The sequence below is a fragment of the Scyliorhinus torazame genome, chromosome 1, assembly GCF_047496885.1.
Source record: "Scyliorhinus torazame isolate Kashiwa2021f chromosome 1, sScyTor2.1, whole genome shotgun sequence".
NCBI classification, from domain to species: domain Eukaryota; kingdom Metazoa; phylum Chordata; class Chondrichthyes; order Carcharhiniformes; family Scyliorhinidae; genus Scyliorhinus; species Scyliorhinus torazame.
In genome coordinates, this window is record NC_092707.1 from 264,679,312 (window position 1) to 264,696,109 (window position 16,798).

General features: G+C 42.4%; 1 protein-coding gene across 1 annotated transcript; it reads right to left on the bottom strand.

Annotated features, from left to right (window-relative positions):
* Positions 1-5,954: 5,954 nt before the first annotated feature.
* Positions 5,955-9,968, bottom strand: LOC140421209 (homeobox protein Nkx-2.4-like). The gene is made up of 2 exons (XM_072505747.1): positions 9,410-9,968; positions 5,955-8,780 (listed from the first exon to the last, which is right to left on the bottom strand). Exons 1-2 carry the CDS (start codon positions 9,777-9,779, stop codon positions 8,116-8,118), a joined length of 1,035 nt encoding a protein of 344 aa, XP_072361848.1. The 5' UTR covers positions 9,780-9,968; the 3' UTR covers positions 5,955-8,115.
* Positions 9,969-16,798: the final 6,830 nt, after the last annotated feature.

Consider the following 16,798-nt stretch of genomic DNA (forward strand, 5'->3'; position numbering starts at 1 on the left):
CAACACCAGGTTAAAGTCCAACAAGTTTGTTTCAAATCACTAGCTTTCGGAGCGCAGCTCCTTCCTCAGGTGAATGAAGAGAAACATATATATAGACAAAGTCAAAGATGAAAGACGATACTTTGAATGTGAGTCTTTGCAGTTAATCAAGTCTTTACAGGTCCAGACGGAGCAACAGTATTCCACCGTTCTCGAGTATTCCTCTCTCCAGTTGCTCCATCTGGATCTGTAAAGACTTAATTATATTTGTCAACCTTGGGTTTCCTTTCACAAAACCATGTTGACTGCGTGATTTCATTATGATTTTCTAAATGTCCTGATACTATCTCCTTAATAATAAATTCCAGATATTCTCCATGACAGATTTTAGGTGAACTGGCTGATAGTTTCCTGCTTCCTGTCTTATCTCTTTTCTTGAATAGTGGTGTAACATTTCCAGAATCTATAGAATTTTGGAAGGTTACAACCAATGCATCCACTATCTGGGCAGCCACTTCTTGAAAGACTCTAGGATGCAGGCCATCAGGTCCAGGGGATTTGTCAGTCTTTAATCCGATTTGTTTTTTCAATACTTTTTCTCTAGTGATTGTTTTAAGTTCCTCCCTCCCTTTTGCTTCCTCCACTATTTATTTATTGCCCCTTTTACTGTGAGGACAGATATTGGTTCAAAGTCTCTGCCATTTCCTAATTTCCCATCAATTTCCAGCCTCACCCTCAGGGACCAATGCTCACTTTAGCTATTATTTCCTATTTATATACTTGTAGAATCTTATACTGACGGGTTTGATATTTCTTGTGGTTTCCTGTGGTGCTCCAATTTCTTCCTTTTTTGTTGTTGTTTAGTCATTCTTGCTGGTTTATACTAAAACGTCCCCAGTCTACCACTAACCTTCGTACTGGTGCCTCTTCCTGACAGAGTCTTTCTTCCTCAGTGGAATGTATCTTTGTTGGGAGTTACGAAATATCTCCTCAAGCTGTCTGCCACAGCTTCGATACCGTTTTAACTACTATGGCAGTTCGTGTTGGGGAACGTGACAGCTGATGTCCCGCCCTCGGTCAACTCGGAATGGTTGAGGTTTGAAGCTTCGGACGAATATCCTCTATGGATTGGTTCATTTTTGTTACCAAGCAGGTGAATGTGCGATCAGGGGAAACCTGCCCTCAAGTTTGATTATATTGACTGTCCCAGTTTTTCATTACTGATTCCAGAAATCACAAGAAGAGTGGACAGAGCGCCTGCAAATTAGAGAAGGTTTCGACAGCTTTTATCAAAAGGAGGATTAGGGTTAAATAACTGCAGTCTGTTTCCAAGTGCACGATTTGATCGTTTCCCCCGCTGGCTTTCAGAATAATGTGAATCTACAAATAAATAAAAATTATTAAAAGAAAAATAGCTGCCGTTGATCTGTTATTGGAATACTGAAGGGGCGTGAGGCGGGGCCATATGACACTTCACTACTGGACAACAATACAGACCTGTCACGCTTGGGCTCCACTAATACCTTTGAAGTAACAAGTGCAACGCTTTTAACGAGGTGGATAATGACAGAGAATAAAATTATTGCTGTTAGTTTGGATTTGAATACAATTAACCCGAACACACTTTAATCTTCATTAGCAAGAAATTGGGGTGGAACCCATTTACAGCAGTTCGACTCTCCTTATATTCTGGATAAATGATGTTTTTTGGGTGCTAATTCACAGGAATGTTACAATGAAATACTCTTGTGGAAGAGTGCAAGGATTAAAGTGATAAATTGGGTCGGTTCGAAATGTATTCGAGATTAAAGCCTCTTCAGTTACTGTTAAAGCTTTTCGATTACCCAATATCAGCTCCCGAGTTCAAGGTCTCACTTCAGCGCCTCAATAGCCTGTGCAGTTCTGCTAATATTCCTTTAGAAACTGGTCCCTGAGTTTTATATTTCCAGTTTACACTCAGGAGAGCGAGTGTTTACATATCATTAGGACAAATGTGGTTTATTTCTTTAAGAGCAACTATGGCGGAATATTCAAATCAATTATGGCGTGTGCCAATCAAGCCTTTGATTTTAAAGAAAATAGCAAAGTGGGGACTGAACAGTGTGAGCCAGGGGTTACACACTTCTCTAAACCTGTAAAATTGATGTTAACGAGCCTCCGAAGTTCAAAACCTGTACATTTTCCCTCCAGTAATAGAAATGGGTTGTGCGAGAATGGCTAGGAGGTTTCTAAAAAAATCGACGACTGTCCTTCCACTGGGCTATTGTTAAATAAAGCCGGACAACTGGAAATAAAATGTGTTGTGTACTCCAGAAGGCTGGCACAAAAAACAATCTCCGCCCAGCAGGCGCTGCACAATCGTGTACAATATAAACGGTGCCCATTGTTGAGGTGAGTGTGTCATTTCGCAGGGCTTCTGACTGGAAGCGCTATCTGTTAGACTGCATGCAGACAATATGGTTACGTCAAGGTTACGATTTCTGAGAGCGAGGGGATGTCCAGTCCGACCAGATAATTAGGTGATTCCTCCATCCCCATCATCTCCTTCTCGTAAAGAGCAAGAGCAGCGGTAAATAGAACTATTTTATCCTTCTGGAGGTGTTCATATTAGACAAGTTATTACATTCCCCGAAATGAGTTTGCCTGAGTGGTACTGGAAAACATATTAGGAAAACAGGAATAAAACTGGTTAGATCACCCCCCCCCCCCCCCCCCCCAAACGTAGCTTTTTAACATGGGATTGCACTTTGCTTTCCCACAGGAGGTAAATGCACTGGGCAATGTTCACACTGAAGGAGAATCGGTAAGGAATTATAACAGGACATTTAAAGTACCTGAAATATACTAGACTCACAAGAGAAGTCCGACAGGCGCTGATAGCAATTGTAAGGTGAACCCACCCCAACCCGGCAATGCAAAGACGGGCGTGGTGGATTAGATATCTTTTGGTTCAGAAAATAAAGTTTCAGGTGGAAGAGTGCACCAAAGGATGTCACCTTGCTTCGTACGTTGAAGACAGGCAACATAGTTCCTGCATATGCAGGTCGAGAACAGGAGAAGGTGACCACGGTCACTTCATGTGGGCCACTGCGGGTCACGCCAATCAACTCTTGCCACATTAATAATAGCTTCTCGACAGCGCCTCTTTCCATCAGAAGCATTAATTTTAGCCCAATTTCCTACAAGTTTTCGACAAGAGATTTCAAAAAAGTTAATTTACATCAATCGTTTTCTTAAACCTACTTGACTCTTATATCCTACGTATAGTAACCCTTTTATAAATAAGGACTATTCTGTTTACAATATGGTGTCTGTGGTCTGCGTTATTGACCGAGATGTGAAAGTATTGAACTGATGCTCCTGACTTCAAACTGTCTTTTTTTGTATGTAAATCCAATAGCTTCCAGTTGTATTTCAATGTACCTTTGTATTGGCCCCTAGCTTCATGCAATTGTAGTCGATTTGATGTTGGGACGAAAATGGGGACAAACCCAAGCTTGGGAAAGTTGGGCATTTCACCTTGGTTTCGAACTTTCACTCCAGTTAAAGTGACTGCCGAACGTTCGCCTGATTGTCACCGGATATTCCCTTCCCCGTATTTCACTCCCGCCCTATGTCTGTTCCACATCAGCATTCTACCGAGCTGGTGGAGAAAGCGTTATTTGTTGTTCAAGGTGGAGTCGTTGTATTAGTTGGTGTGGAAATGCCATTAAGAAATGACACTTGACATTTAGTTTTTTCCGAACCCCTTCGAACCAAACCCCTCCCCGCAAATGCGTCCTCCGTCAAAGAGACTAAATGGGTAAATAGTTAACATTCGCAACTCATGCAGAATGGCGAGAACGTGGGGATTCCCATTAATTTAGGTTCCGCATATTTGTGTGGAGTGGCGCACAAGGCTGCGATGCACGGGCAAAGTCCTTTCACTGGTCAACATGGGTCCTAGTACATTGTGTTTCCAAACGTGTTCCTGAACTGTAAATGTGGGAAGGAGATGGGAAGGGTTAATAGCTGAAAACACCGGGTCAACTTTGCTGAGGGCTTTCTCCACGTTATTCAGCATCGCAGCAGTCATATATCCCCAGCATCATCCTGTGCAGACCAACCATTCCCAAGCACAGAAGCCAAACATGACTCTCCACTTTGCTCCTGTGGGAAACTTACTCAGTTTTAAGTAATTCCTCTTCTTAAACTACTCAAAGAAATTGGTCTGGCCGAAGTTTGATTACTTCTGGATGAATTCGAACCAGTTTTGCTCCGTTAAGTGGGTGGTACTTCCCATCTCTTATGCAGTGTAATTCAACCTTTCACTTCCTGATGTTTTGCCGATAGTCTATAGCATTAAAATGCCCCTGGCTAGCAAATCACTTTCCAATAAATTTCTGAGTGCCGTTGTGATCATTTCTGGTTGGAGCCGGGGGGGGAAAAAAAACTTTATTTATGCCTCTTAAAGAATTTGGATATCTCTCTCCCCCACCCCGGTGCGGGTTTTAAGTTACAAAACCAAACATTTCGACATAAAATGCAACACCATTTACATCAAATAAATACAATTACACATGCCAACTTCTTTATCCGAATATTTAATGTCAGACTGTTGAAGAGATCGTTGTTTTTGTTTTAAATTAGGAAATCATTATCAAGCACAGAAATCGATGGAATACGATCGAAAACTTTGTCCCCACCAATGAAAACGGGGAGAGGCAAAACAATATTTTACACTGGGCCATTTTGCAAATACTGACTCAGCACGATCATTTGTTTAAAAGAGGTTACTTGTAGGAGGCGGTGGACCTGGATAGATAACTCTATCAGCTCCCCTTATGCATGACCTGAAACCTGGATCCCCCCTGCACAGCGAAACCTGGCCCCCCTGCAGAGGCTCTGTATGTTGATTCTCATTCCCCTTTAGAAATGCTTGAGTGCAGCGCGTTCAACTCAATTGAAACAGATTTCAGGTCAGAACCTTTGGTTAACCAAAGAGACGCGCCAGGAGGCTGAGCAGAACCTGGAATATCAGGTCCAAGTAATTGCACATTAACACGTAAAGTTGACAAAACAAATAATATAACAGGAACACACACGCAAACATAGAAACAGATGTATCGGAAGCTGCACGCGGTGGAGAATTGCTCCCTTGACACCTATGCGCCGATGAAAAGGTTAAGGAGCCGTGCTTTCCATTTTGTCTTCAGACACAAAAGCATTTGGAAGTCTAATTTGAATGTATATTAGGTCGAGTTGGAAAGTGACCCCCCCCCCCCCCCCCCTGTTTTACATTAGGGTTACTCTTCCAAATTTACGAAATGTTTATAGTGGATATTATTATTTTTAATGACACAAATTACAATAAGTTAATGCAGTCCAGATTTGCTGCAAACTTGTCTATTAAAAGCTCACAGGCGGCACAATAAGCAGACACAACTCGGAGAAACGAAAAGAGAATCTTTAAAGAGGCCGTGTGACAGTAAAGCAGATCTTCTAATGTGTTGCACGGGGCTATACACAGAACTCGGAATTGAGAGAAGGACCAAACCGGTGTCAAATTACCTGGATTTGAGGGCCGTTTTTTTTCTCCAGTCCAACAAGCAGTTGGGGTTAAACAGCACTGATGGAACACAGTGTGAGCCACGGATGCAGGGATTGGGAGGGGGGCATTTTACAAAATGCTCTTTGCCTCGAAATTGTGTGTAAATAATTTAAAGGAACAAATAACCGCGGCTTGATCGGGAACCAATGTAACTAACCAGAATTGGCCGTGAGTATTTGGACCCCCGCCCCGTCCCCACAGAGTGAGCATGTTTACCTAAGTTCGCGGAGGAGAAAAATATATTATTCAATGCAGAAATTATTGCGCGCGATTATTCCGGAACATATCTAAATAGAGCCAGAAGACAACGTTCAATTGGATCTCTGTTCATTTTTCAGTAATGCCCCCCCCCCCCCCCCCCCCCTCCACCACACACACACTCTCTTCTAAAATCTGTCTTCTACCAGCTTGGTGAACAGCCCAGTTTCAGAGCTATAGACGGAGCCCAGTGAAAAAGGCAGCAGAAGGTCTACAGGACAGGCAGGCCAACAACGAGAGATGTTATTATTGAGGCCCTTGTTGAATCTAAAGAGACCGCACTCACTCCTGCAGTCATATCTGCTCCCTTGTGGGAAGCGCAATGTACGCCGAAGAAAACGCCTGATAGGTTTACACGACCAAAGCACATGAGTGAGGGACGCCGGCATTCCTGGTTTTAATGGCGCGCCCATGGGAAACGCGGAGGTTTCTCTCCCTTCCAAGCTCAACCTTAAATCAAATGTCAGTCCCGAGGAATTAGTACGAACCCCCAGCGCTCTGAATAGCGACAGTTTTCCCTTTGGGATTGCGGGGGGCGAGGGGACCATCAAGGGAGTGAAATGGGAGCAAAAAAACAATCCACCAAATGTTGTTTTCAGCACCATTCAGCCAGACATGGCAACATACGTTCAACGCGAGATCACCTTGAATGTGCATTTAGCGATTTCAGTCTAGTTTATTTTACAACCGATAATGTCATTTTTAACAAAAGGACTTGATAATGTTTTGTCTTGTAACAGTTGTGCGAGAGTATGCATTCGATCAATAAAGCGTTTGAATCTTAAATGAATTTTAAAAATCTATTATAATAAATAACAAGACTTAAAATTATTTGAAATTCCCCATTGAAATAAATGTCAACAACAGCCAGCTAACGTTACCATGAAAACAATGTTAATAAAGTGTAGATGTTACATCAGTCATTTGAAACGTTTGCTGAATTATAAATAACCGAACATTTGACAGAAGCCACCCTTATTTGTAACTGTCCATTCCCCACGTTTAATTTAGACAAATAAATGATGTCAGCTCTCTGAGATTTGCTCGATGTGAATGGGAGATGCTGACATGCCAACACCGGGCGCAAGATCCAACGAGAGAAGCTTCCAAACCGGTTAAAACTCGGTGACAATAAAGACCTACTGGCCTTGTTGTAGATATCTCTGCCAGGTCCAGGTCGCCCAGTGTGTCACTCAGAGCGATGGTCAGTCCATTAAAGCTTAGAGGTAACCTGGATGGTAAAGGCGCCAATGCCATAACATAGCGTGGGCATCGAATCAGCTCACAGATAAAATAGCACAAACCAAGTCTAAGATTGATAAACCGCTTAGAGCTTTACAAAAAAAAACACGATTCTACCAGTAATGGCGACAATGGAGGCAAATTATTGCAAAACATTTTTTTCTTTCATGCTATTTATTCCTGCTTCCCTCCCCCATATTGTACACTATTATACACTAATATTATTATCGTTGTGTGCATTGCTATTTCACACCTACCTTCAATCACAGTTCAATTTGCTTTCAATAAAAACCCTTTGGTGAAATCGGTCTCAAAGCTCATTCTTTAATCTTGGGGCATATGTTTATACTCGAAGCGGTTTCTTGGCGTTGCCGTTGACTTAAAGAAACAAACAGTTTTACTTCAGAGGCCTGTTCATTTCTCTCTCTCTGTCTAACTCACTCTCTTTTAAATTAATGAAACTTAGAAGAAATTCGAATGTTACCGCCATCAAAATATTGAAAGGTCTCTATTTCGGCTTGAACCATGAAACGACTACATAGAACTGACTGCACGTTCCAGAGGTTAATTTACAAGAATGTACAACTGATTGGCAACAAGTATTGGTGTTTCTAGTGGAATACTGTTGGGACGTTGCCAAGAGGGTGCATGTCGTTCTCAATGTTATACCTGTAGTCCAACTGACTCTCCGAGGCCCAGCTCACCCGAGTTTGGAACAGCATTCACAATCTATTTCAACAACTTGTAGCTACAATTACACAACTGTCTAAGCAATCCAAAAGGTCACAGATATCTTTTTTATTTAACCAATATTTTTGGTTTTCTTTACACACAGCGTGCTCCGAGTCAGTCTCCAGAAGGCTCAAAGGGTCCTGTCCACATTGTGGCTCAGTCTGTGTCCTCAGAACTTCCAGAAACAAGTCCAAATATCCGAAAAGTGAAGTCCTGGGGAATGTGTTGCAAAGTTTGCGAGTTCAAACATTTGAGGCAATGCCTTCACATATCGCCAGATCCCCAGCTGGTCTTTGTGTGGCGGAAAAGCGGCTCTACCAGGTCCTGCCGTACAGCAGGCCGGAGTTGACCATACTCCCCGTGTAGTCTGCAGTCGCTGTCTCCATTTGAGACATGCTACTGACCGAATTGTGCAGAGACGACGGATTTGGCGACACCTGGCCGAGGTCTTGAGCTAGTGAATTCATTTGTTGACTCTGCTGCTGAGAGATGGTGGTGCTGGCGACTGGCAGGATGCCGTTAGCCCCCTGTTGCTGCTGCTGCTGTGCCTGCTGGCTGGGCGTCGGGGTGCTCGAACCGTTCTGACAGGGTTTACCGTCCTTCACAAGAACGGGCACGGCCACCCTCCTGGGCGACTGCTGCTGCTGGCACAGGTTATTTTCTTGCTGCATTTGTTGGGCAGCCTTGTCCTTGGCCTGGCGCTTCATCTTGTAGCGGTGGTTCTGAAACCAGATCTTGACCTGTGTCGGGGTGAGGTGGATCATGCTGGCTAAGTGTTCCCTCTCGGGGGCAGACAGGTACTTCTGTTGTTTGAAGCGTCGCTCCAACTCGTACACTTGGGCCTGGGAGAAGAGCACCCTTCGTTTTCTCCTCGGTGTGGTGTGTAAAGATGCCATGGGCTTGACGGCGTCTCCCATTCCAGTTAAAGTCCCCATCCCTGTCATATTTATTCCTGAAGACGTTCCCATGAAGCGGGGTACTAGACAAACGTTTTAATGAAAATGTTCTGATTAAAAATGCCGGCAGGTAGAAATCTTATGCAGACTAATCATTTAAGTTATATTGCAAAAGCAGTTTTGTAATTAACACAATATGAATACTCGGGGCATCCAAAATAATAATTTTCTTTTGCATAAGCAACATAATAAGAGCACAAAGCGACTCATTTAATTGTTAAATAAAAGTTAATTGATTCGACTGTCAAAGAGCGTTCAAGTTCCAAGTAGCTCGATTGCTCGGCATTGATTAACATGTAGAATTCTTATTATAGGATGAATTCCAAAATTAAAACTATTTTGATCAATTCTAAGATTATTCTCTGTGGGGCCGGATCTGTTCATTAGCTCAGCGCGTTTCTTAGTCGTTCTGAAGTTAATAGTTTAATACTTATTTTACAAATATGCTCATTTTATTTTATTCGTAGTGAATTAATTGTTAACTTATTGGGCATATATAGTGAAAGAAATGCGATGGGATATTCCCAAAGGACATCTAAATCAAACTGGTTATACATCTTTTTTGAATCTTCAAAAATAAATCTCTACCGCTGTGCGAGGTCGAAATCATTGCTATATTCGCAAAAAAAGTTAGATTTGAGCGAGGCCTTACTTGTTGAATATCTGGGATCCGGATTAGTCCCGTACCAGCCAGTGGCTGCGGCGCTGTTCCTCACGGTGTCTTGGTAAGAAGGCAGATCCCCCATGTTGCCAATACTCCCGTTGCAGTAGCCTCCCATGGCACCGTGAGCAAACTGGGAGACACCGTGTGGCATGTGGTAGGTGGTCGCCACCGTGGCGTTGTGACCCAGGCTGTGCTGCTGCATGCCCGCCTGGGAGACCTGGGCTTGGCGGTAACCCCCCAGAGGAGGTCCGAGGTTGCCAGCGCCGTCCATGCCACCAAACTTCTTGTAGGACTCCTCAATTGGGCTCAGAATGTCTGTCACTGAAAAAGGCGTTGTGTGCTTTGGGCTCAACGACATGATTCAGCGACAGAACAGGTAAAATTGTAGGGAGGATCAACCCGTGCGTGGTGTTCAACTCTCCCTCTCTCGCTCCTCTTGTGGATACCGACGTAACAGGGTGTTTTGGAGTCCGCCTGAGATCCGATTGATCGGCTTGGAGGAGGCGAGCCCCCGATTCCTCTTATCTTTGAGTTAGTTTAGCCAGGCGCCAGGTTTACGACAGAGCCCTGGGGGAGGAGCATCAGTCTAAACGAGCAAACAATAGCGCTAGACATCTTTACCAAGATAATTGAGGGAAATGTAGGTAGGTTCATATTAAGATAAACGTGATGCCAGGGAAAAAACTTGATTAAATACTTTTTGAGCTCTCGCGGACTCTAATGTAACACCTTTAATAGAAATCTGATTAACACACATCGTGATGTTCCACAGAGTAATGGCGAACTTTCACATGGAGTAATTGAGAGTTTCTCATTAGCGTGCATTCAATTTTCTTGAAAACTGGCAGTTTGTTGTCTGCTATTAGTTGGTCTCTTGCCCCTCACATTCTGAATACAATGCCAAGTATTGGCTAAGAGACTTATTCGCCGCTGGGAAAGGACCAGGCGCATCAGTCAAAGCGATAGAGTGTAAGATCTTCCCTTTTTGCACAAGCACCTCAGTTATGCATCTTAACCATCATTTTGTGTTGCCGCAGCCGAGGGGGTGCTACTTGCAAATAAGCCCCTAGTAGTGGGGGGGGGGGGGGGGGTCAGCCCCTGTTGTAAGTACCTTGTGTATCTTTTATTTGCGCCCCCCTTTCCGCCAAAATAATTCCAGCCATCCCTCCTTCGTTTGGACTTGCATTTCTGTTCATCCCCGCGCGAGTATACATCGTTTCAAAATGTAACCGCGCGGTTTCAGAACTATTGCCGAGGAAGGAGCAAAATGAAAGGACACGGAGAGACTAATCTTTCTGCATCACCAGTTGACTAAATTGAGAATAAAATCACACCAAAATGTAATCTGACTGAGATTACAAATTACAGCAGAATAACTGACACTAATGTGTCAGCTGTAATATTTGACCACACATCAAAATAAACCCTGCCCTCTATCATTTTAAACAATGCACTATGTAAAGGAGGTTATCTAATAGCTATTATTTATATATTATTAAATATATATTAATATTTAAAACTATATTTATTTCCCCTTCACCTCGCTGCCTTAAGCTATCCCGCAGATCTGTGCCGGTCATGGGAAGGTGACTTATAGAAGATGAATGTAGACAGTAGGAGAATTCAGTATTGATGTTTGAAGTACATCTTATTGGCCTTAAGAGGGATTGGGGCTTCAGCACTAAAATGCTAGAAAGGACAAGCCGAGTGCTGTATATTACCTGTGAATGAAGACTCCACCAAAGCCCTACATTGCATTTGACGAGCAGCTAAATTAAAAACCACTTTAGATGCCTTTTGCAAAACACCGCTATTTCCAACGCCCTGATAATATGATAACATCCTGCTAGAGAAACCAGGTTTGTTCCCAACGCGGATTTATCGCCGCCCGTTTTGTAACCATAGATTTTTTTTTAAGATGAAAAAGCTGAGAGCAAAACTCAACTGGGCGAATTTGAAAAAATGTCCTTAATTTCAACAGTCATTAATTATTGTTACTAATTCCATAAGGGTCACAGCCAGCATTTGTTAATTGGAGATCAACATCCCTTAATTCCCTCCTTAGCCAAGAATTTCCCTGGCCATTTATTGATTCATTTTCATGGGAAATGTTATAACTGAACAAAAATCTTTCAATAATGCAGCTTGTGTTTTTAAAAAATATATTTAAAAGATGTTTAGAAGTTTCATAGCAGGCAGTCACTTTGTTACTTTCATCCAGAATGCATTCCAGGTCAAATAATCACTCGAAATGTATGGATTGGCCGCGGCAAAATCCATATTGTTACTATCCTCTCCTGGGTGAATGTTTCTAATTCTACAACTCAGACTGAAGAGACGACTGCTGCTTTAGGAGCCGTGTTGAGGAATGGAGTGCTTTTCTATTTGCCTAGGTACTTGCTTGATGCTGAATTCCTGCAGACTGTGGGTTGAGAGGCGGAGGCCGCTCAGACTCAATGACTTTCCAGCACTCGAGAGGTTAGCAAAAGGGAGACTTTGTCAATAAACGTGGCCACTAATCCTGCAACTATGCACCTCGAGTTTAATACGAGCGGTGCCGAACAGACGGGCTGCACACGGGACTGTCCTCAAACCAGCGCCAGATTTGCCCGTCTCAGAGAGAGAGAGAGAAGAGCTGAGAACTACTAACTCAACAGGCCTCACAATTAGCAAGTGGACCCTTGTAGAGTGGTTATCATGTTTATACGGTGAGCGGGGCTTTTTGGGGGAAACGGGACAACTAAATGATAATCCCAGCTGGCTGGTTTGAAATAGTGTTTGCAAACAGGGCGCCCACTGTCCAGGAGGGGTATTGTCAGGATTAGTGTCCATGGAGAAGTTGAGGTCATTCTAAAATAATTCAGTCGCCTGGTTTGCTTCGAGCAGGTGTATATTCTTACAGATGAGAGAAAAACCGCTTGACTTTGTTCATGTGAAGGCCCGCGAGCTGTGTCGCATCACCAGTTAATATTAATAGTATCCCTCACAAACCAAACCGCATCTAAATGCTTCCAGCCGACCTGGTTATTAGCCCTGTATAATAAAGGCCCGACACTCCCCGAAGTTAAGGAAAGCAGCGCTCTTGTTAAGTAATATCACTTCAAAAGTTGAAATTTGTAAAGGAAAAAAGTGAAAGGGGCCGTTAAGAGAAATATTGTGGTGGTATTAAACCCTGAGGACAACCAGGCACGAAAGTTTAGAGACAAATCGGATATATTGTTTTGTTTAAAGTGTATATTCATTTGGGATTGCACAATTGAAAGTGTCAGGAAGGCCCAATCCTCCACAAGCTCGTGGCACTGCCGCCCTGCTGTTGTTAACTATTACTTAGTTGTGGATGCGGAGCAAGTTTTGTATTTTGTGAACATGCAGACTGATCATTTAAAGATCTTAAACGATCTTAAACTGCATGTTAAAGCCAGCAGGGCTGAAATAATGAATCGGGGTCTCATCTCCAAATCAGCATTTAGCATTACAATTTAAAATCGCCGACAGGATGACATACATAGGAAACAAAAACTAAATGATAAATTCAGCTCAGATCTGTAAATATCTACTTAAAAACAGACTGTTTATTTTATCAATTTAAAAAACACATTTTATTCAAACAGCATGCTTTTATGACACTTAATGTCCATAAAATAAAGAGCTGTCACGAGACTTTTCACTTTGTGAAAATAATTCACTCCCAACTTCTGGAGCCAGCGGGGCACAATTGGAATATGGTCGTTTAATTTCCAACCTGCGAACACTGTGGAGTCTGAATGAGTTTGCTCGAGGAGGACAGGGCATTGTGTCAACAAAAAAAACCCGAGACGGTGCTCATGATCTGAGCGGGAGATGTAGTAAACCCTGCAATCCGGAGATTCAACACTTCAATTCAACTCACAAGAATGGACCGCGGGGCAGTGGCAATATGTTTTTTAAAGCGCCTGGTAAATTAAACCATTGCACTGATACCGCATTCAGGTTATGGTAATACCTTTTTGAAACGATGTTTCTTACTGGATTCATTTTAGAAGAAAAAGTGCTTTGGATTGAGCAATATTTAATTTTGCCAGGAGAAAGGCGAAATCAACCCCATTGGGAACATGCACAGTGGGATTGTAATGGCCAGACAGGAAGCACTCCCTTTATTCAAGGATTGGCGATGTAACCTTGCGGGGGATAACATTAATCCTGTTATGTTGTCGCTTTATTTACTGTTATTTGATTCAATTCGTGTTTTACATGGTGAAACTAGATTTATATATGCAAGTATAATCAACTACAGCTTCAGGCGAGTGTTCAGAATCCCCTCTCAATGTGTTAACTGGTATTAACAGTGCTTCGACCCGCGGAACTCTCTCTCGAAGCTGATTTTCAAACATCATTTTATTACAGATCTGCCATAAACCTATTTTTGAAATCAGTATAACTAGAAACTTTGACCGCAATGAATGCTAATCCGATACCAAGACAAAAAAAAACAATAGAAGTATGTATACAGCGGTAGGTAACATATAATTCACATGTAGCTATGTGTGTTGACAGCATGATTGAGAAATGTTAAAATATTGCCTTAAAATAGGGTGCGAATTAATGTATCTTAACGTATATGGGGCATTTCAGTTTCACACGTAATAATCATTAACTAACTACAGTTCCAAACTCTATAATGGCTCAATTTTGCCTGTCTGAGATGACGAGAAGGCAAATTCATAGCGAAGCTTGACAATATTTCAATATCTTGCACAGGTCTAGATTTTGCAATCTAGGTTCTGGGTTGATTTTTTGCATCTGAATCCGACTGTAATTTCTAAACACCGCTGCGTTCTGCCTATTTTTAATATGTTCGGTTTAACCAAAGCCAAACCAAAGGGACGGTGGGCAGGGACATTTTAAACTTTAGGATTTATTTAAAGGTCCCTTACTGCTTCTGAGCCACAGTATTCCTTAAGTGAAAATCATAAGGCTCTGTTGAATTGTGCCAACAGTAATTCATGGAGGTAGGTTTTTATCTCTATTTAAGAAGGAACAGCACAAATGATTAATCAACCAATAGTTCTGGCATCGAGAGTTCCAACGCTGATCCTGATCTTGGTCACCGGATGGTAATATAAAATGGGAGTTGTGACTGATTTTCCTTCTCGCTCCTGCCTCAGGGACTTGAGGTCAATTGTTTGTCCCTCCCATCTCGCCAGTACCCAGAATTACTGAGAAATCACATCATGGAGTAAAGGCTGCTGGGCCCAATCACTCCATGTGGCAATTATCCTCCACTAGAGCTGTAATCCTAATCCACATGTGTTCCCATACTCCTTTAATCTCCATCTCCCCAGCCTTCTATCCAATTCATTCTTAACTGTTGACATTATGCCAGCTCCCGTAGCCTCACAAGCGTCTGTGCAAACATATTACTTCCACTCTCTCTTAAATTGAATATATTTCATTGTTTTTACCCATGTCCCCCTTGCTGTCGACTCCTTCCGTCACTGGCACAGACTCTTCCTATTCTGTCCCATGTCAACCTGGCTTATGGCTGAAGGAAAGAGGACTGAAAGATTATTCAAATAAGATAGTACATGGGGTTAGGGCTGTTGCTTGTATGGAGTAGATATCCTAACACTGATTGGTTGGGCTAAATTATGAATTTTGATGTAACTTTATATAAAATCCCTTCATAATTTGTTAATTAAAAAAAACCTAATCACCTTCAAATGAAAACAGCCCTAATTATTGAACTCATTCTTCCCATTGTATACCTGCATACCAAGCAGTATTCTGGTGAATCTGTGCTGTATCATTTCTATTGCCTCAACATCCTGATGACTAATCTTCCGCGCCTCATGTTTTTTTTTAAATGCCAGTGTGTTCAAATAAAAGCTGGAGGAAATTGACGATGCACCAGGCATGATCTTCTAAAACCCCTCTCCATTCAGAGGTTGGCCACTGATAGGAAGAATGCCAGTTTCCAATTTCTCTGACACTGAGATATGATGTCCTCCCAGGTACCTGTGCTCCTCTAATTTTGGCCTCTTGTGTGGTTCCAATTATAATTGCTCCATCATTGGTGACTGTGCCTTCATTACCCTCGGCCCAAAGCTCTGGAATTCCTGCTCTACACATCTTCTTTATTACACTGCCTATCTCTTTGACCAAACTTTTGTTCATCTGACCAAATATCTACTTATGTGGCTCAGTGTAACACTTTGTTTTATAATGCTCCTGCAAAGTGCTTTGGGACATTTCATCACCTTAAAGGTGGTCTATAAATATAAGCTGTTGTTGTGTTGTTAGGTGCAAAGTGGGTGAGCTCATGCCTCCATCTATCACAATTCTGATCACCCATCTAAACTGTCAATGTTTGTATCTTACTGCTCCAATCTACACTACTGAGGGCCCTGCCTTCTCAACCTTGCCCCTTGCCTGAGGTCTGGTGAGCCTCAGGTTCAATCATCACCAGTCAGCTCTCACCCTCAAAGGGGAAAGCAGCCTATGGTCACCTGGGACTAGAGTGACTTCACTTTTACTTACTATGCTACCTAACGTAATGGCATCAGCAAACTTAGATATAAGGCTCTTCCTTTCATTGAAAATATAGTGAAAAGCTGAGGGCCAAGTACAGACCCGTGGGGAACACCATGAGTCACCATCCGCCAATTGGAGTAGTAACCAGTATGCCCACTCTGTGTCTTCTATGCCCTAATCAATTTGTTACCTATGTCAAATGGTTGCATCCAATTCCATTAATTAACAGCAGTGGAAAAAGTTAGAATGCCAGAAATCCCAAGGAAAGTAACATTGAATCAGAGACAGCGACTCCCCAAAAGTAATGTCAGAAAAAAAACAGAAATGAAGAAAATAATGTCACTAAAGATGATAAATCCCAGTTTCAATGGTAGCAGACAAGAACATTGCAGACTCTTAACCAGAACCTTGAAAAGCTTCCTCCATTTCGGAACCACTTCTTTAGATTGGACAATTACACATGCCACTTCCTTATTTAAGAAATGTGAGAGAGGGAACCGAAGAAATTATAGACCAGTTAACCCTATTGGGAAATTATTAGAGTCTAGAATTAGGGATTGCCAAAATGAATGCATTGAACATGTTTAGCTGATCAGAAAGAGCCTTGGATTTGTAAAGGGTAGTTCATGCCTGATGGGATGATAGGGGGAGGCAGTGGCGTAGTGGTATTGTCGCTTGACTAATAATCCCGAGACACAGACCCAGAGTCATTCTCTGGGGTCCAGGTTCGAATCCTGCCAGGCAGATGAAAAATTTGAATTCAATAAAAAAGTCGAATGATAACCATGAAACGATTATTGTAAAAGCCATTAATGTCCCTTACGGAAGAAAATCTGCCATACTTACCTGTCTGGCCTACGTGTGACT

Excerpts from the sequence above, each read along its gene's own strand:
- LOC140421209 (XM_072505747.1), bottom strand. The coding sequence starts at position 9,779 with ATGTCGTTGAGCCCAAAGCACACAACGCCTTTTTCAGTGACAGACATT. Across the intron at positions 8,781-9,409 it reads GGATCCCAGATATTCAACAA|TACCCCGCTTCATGGGAACG; the intron begins GTAAGGCCTCGC and ends ACGTTTGTCTAG.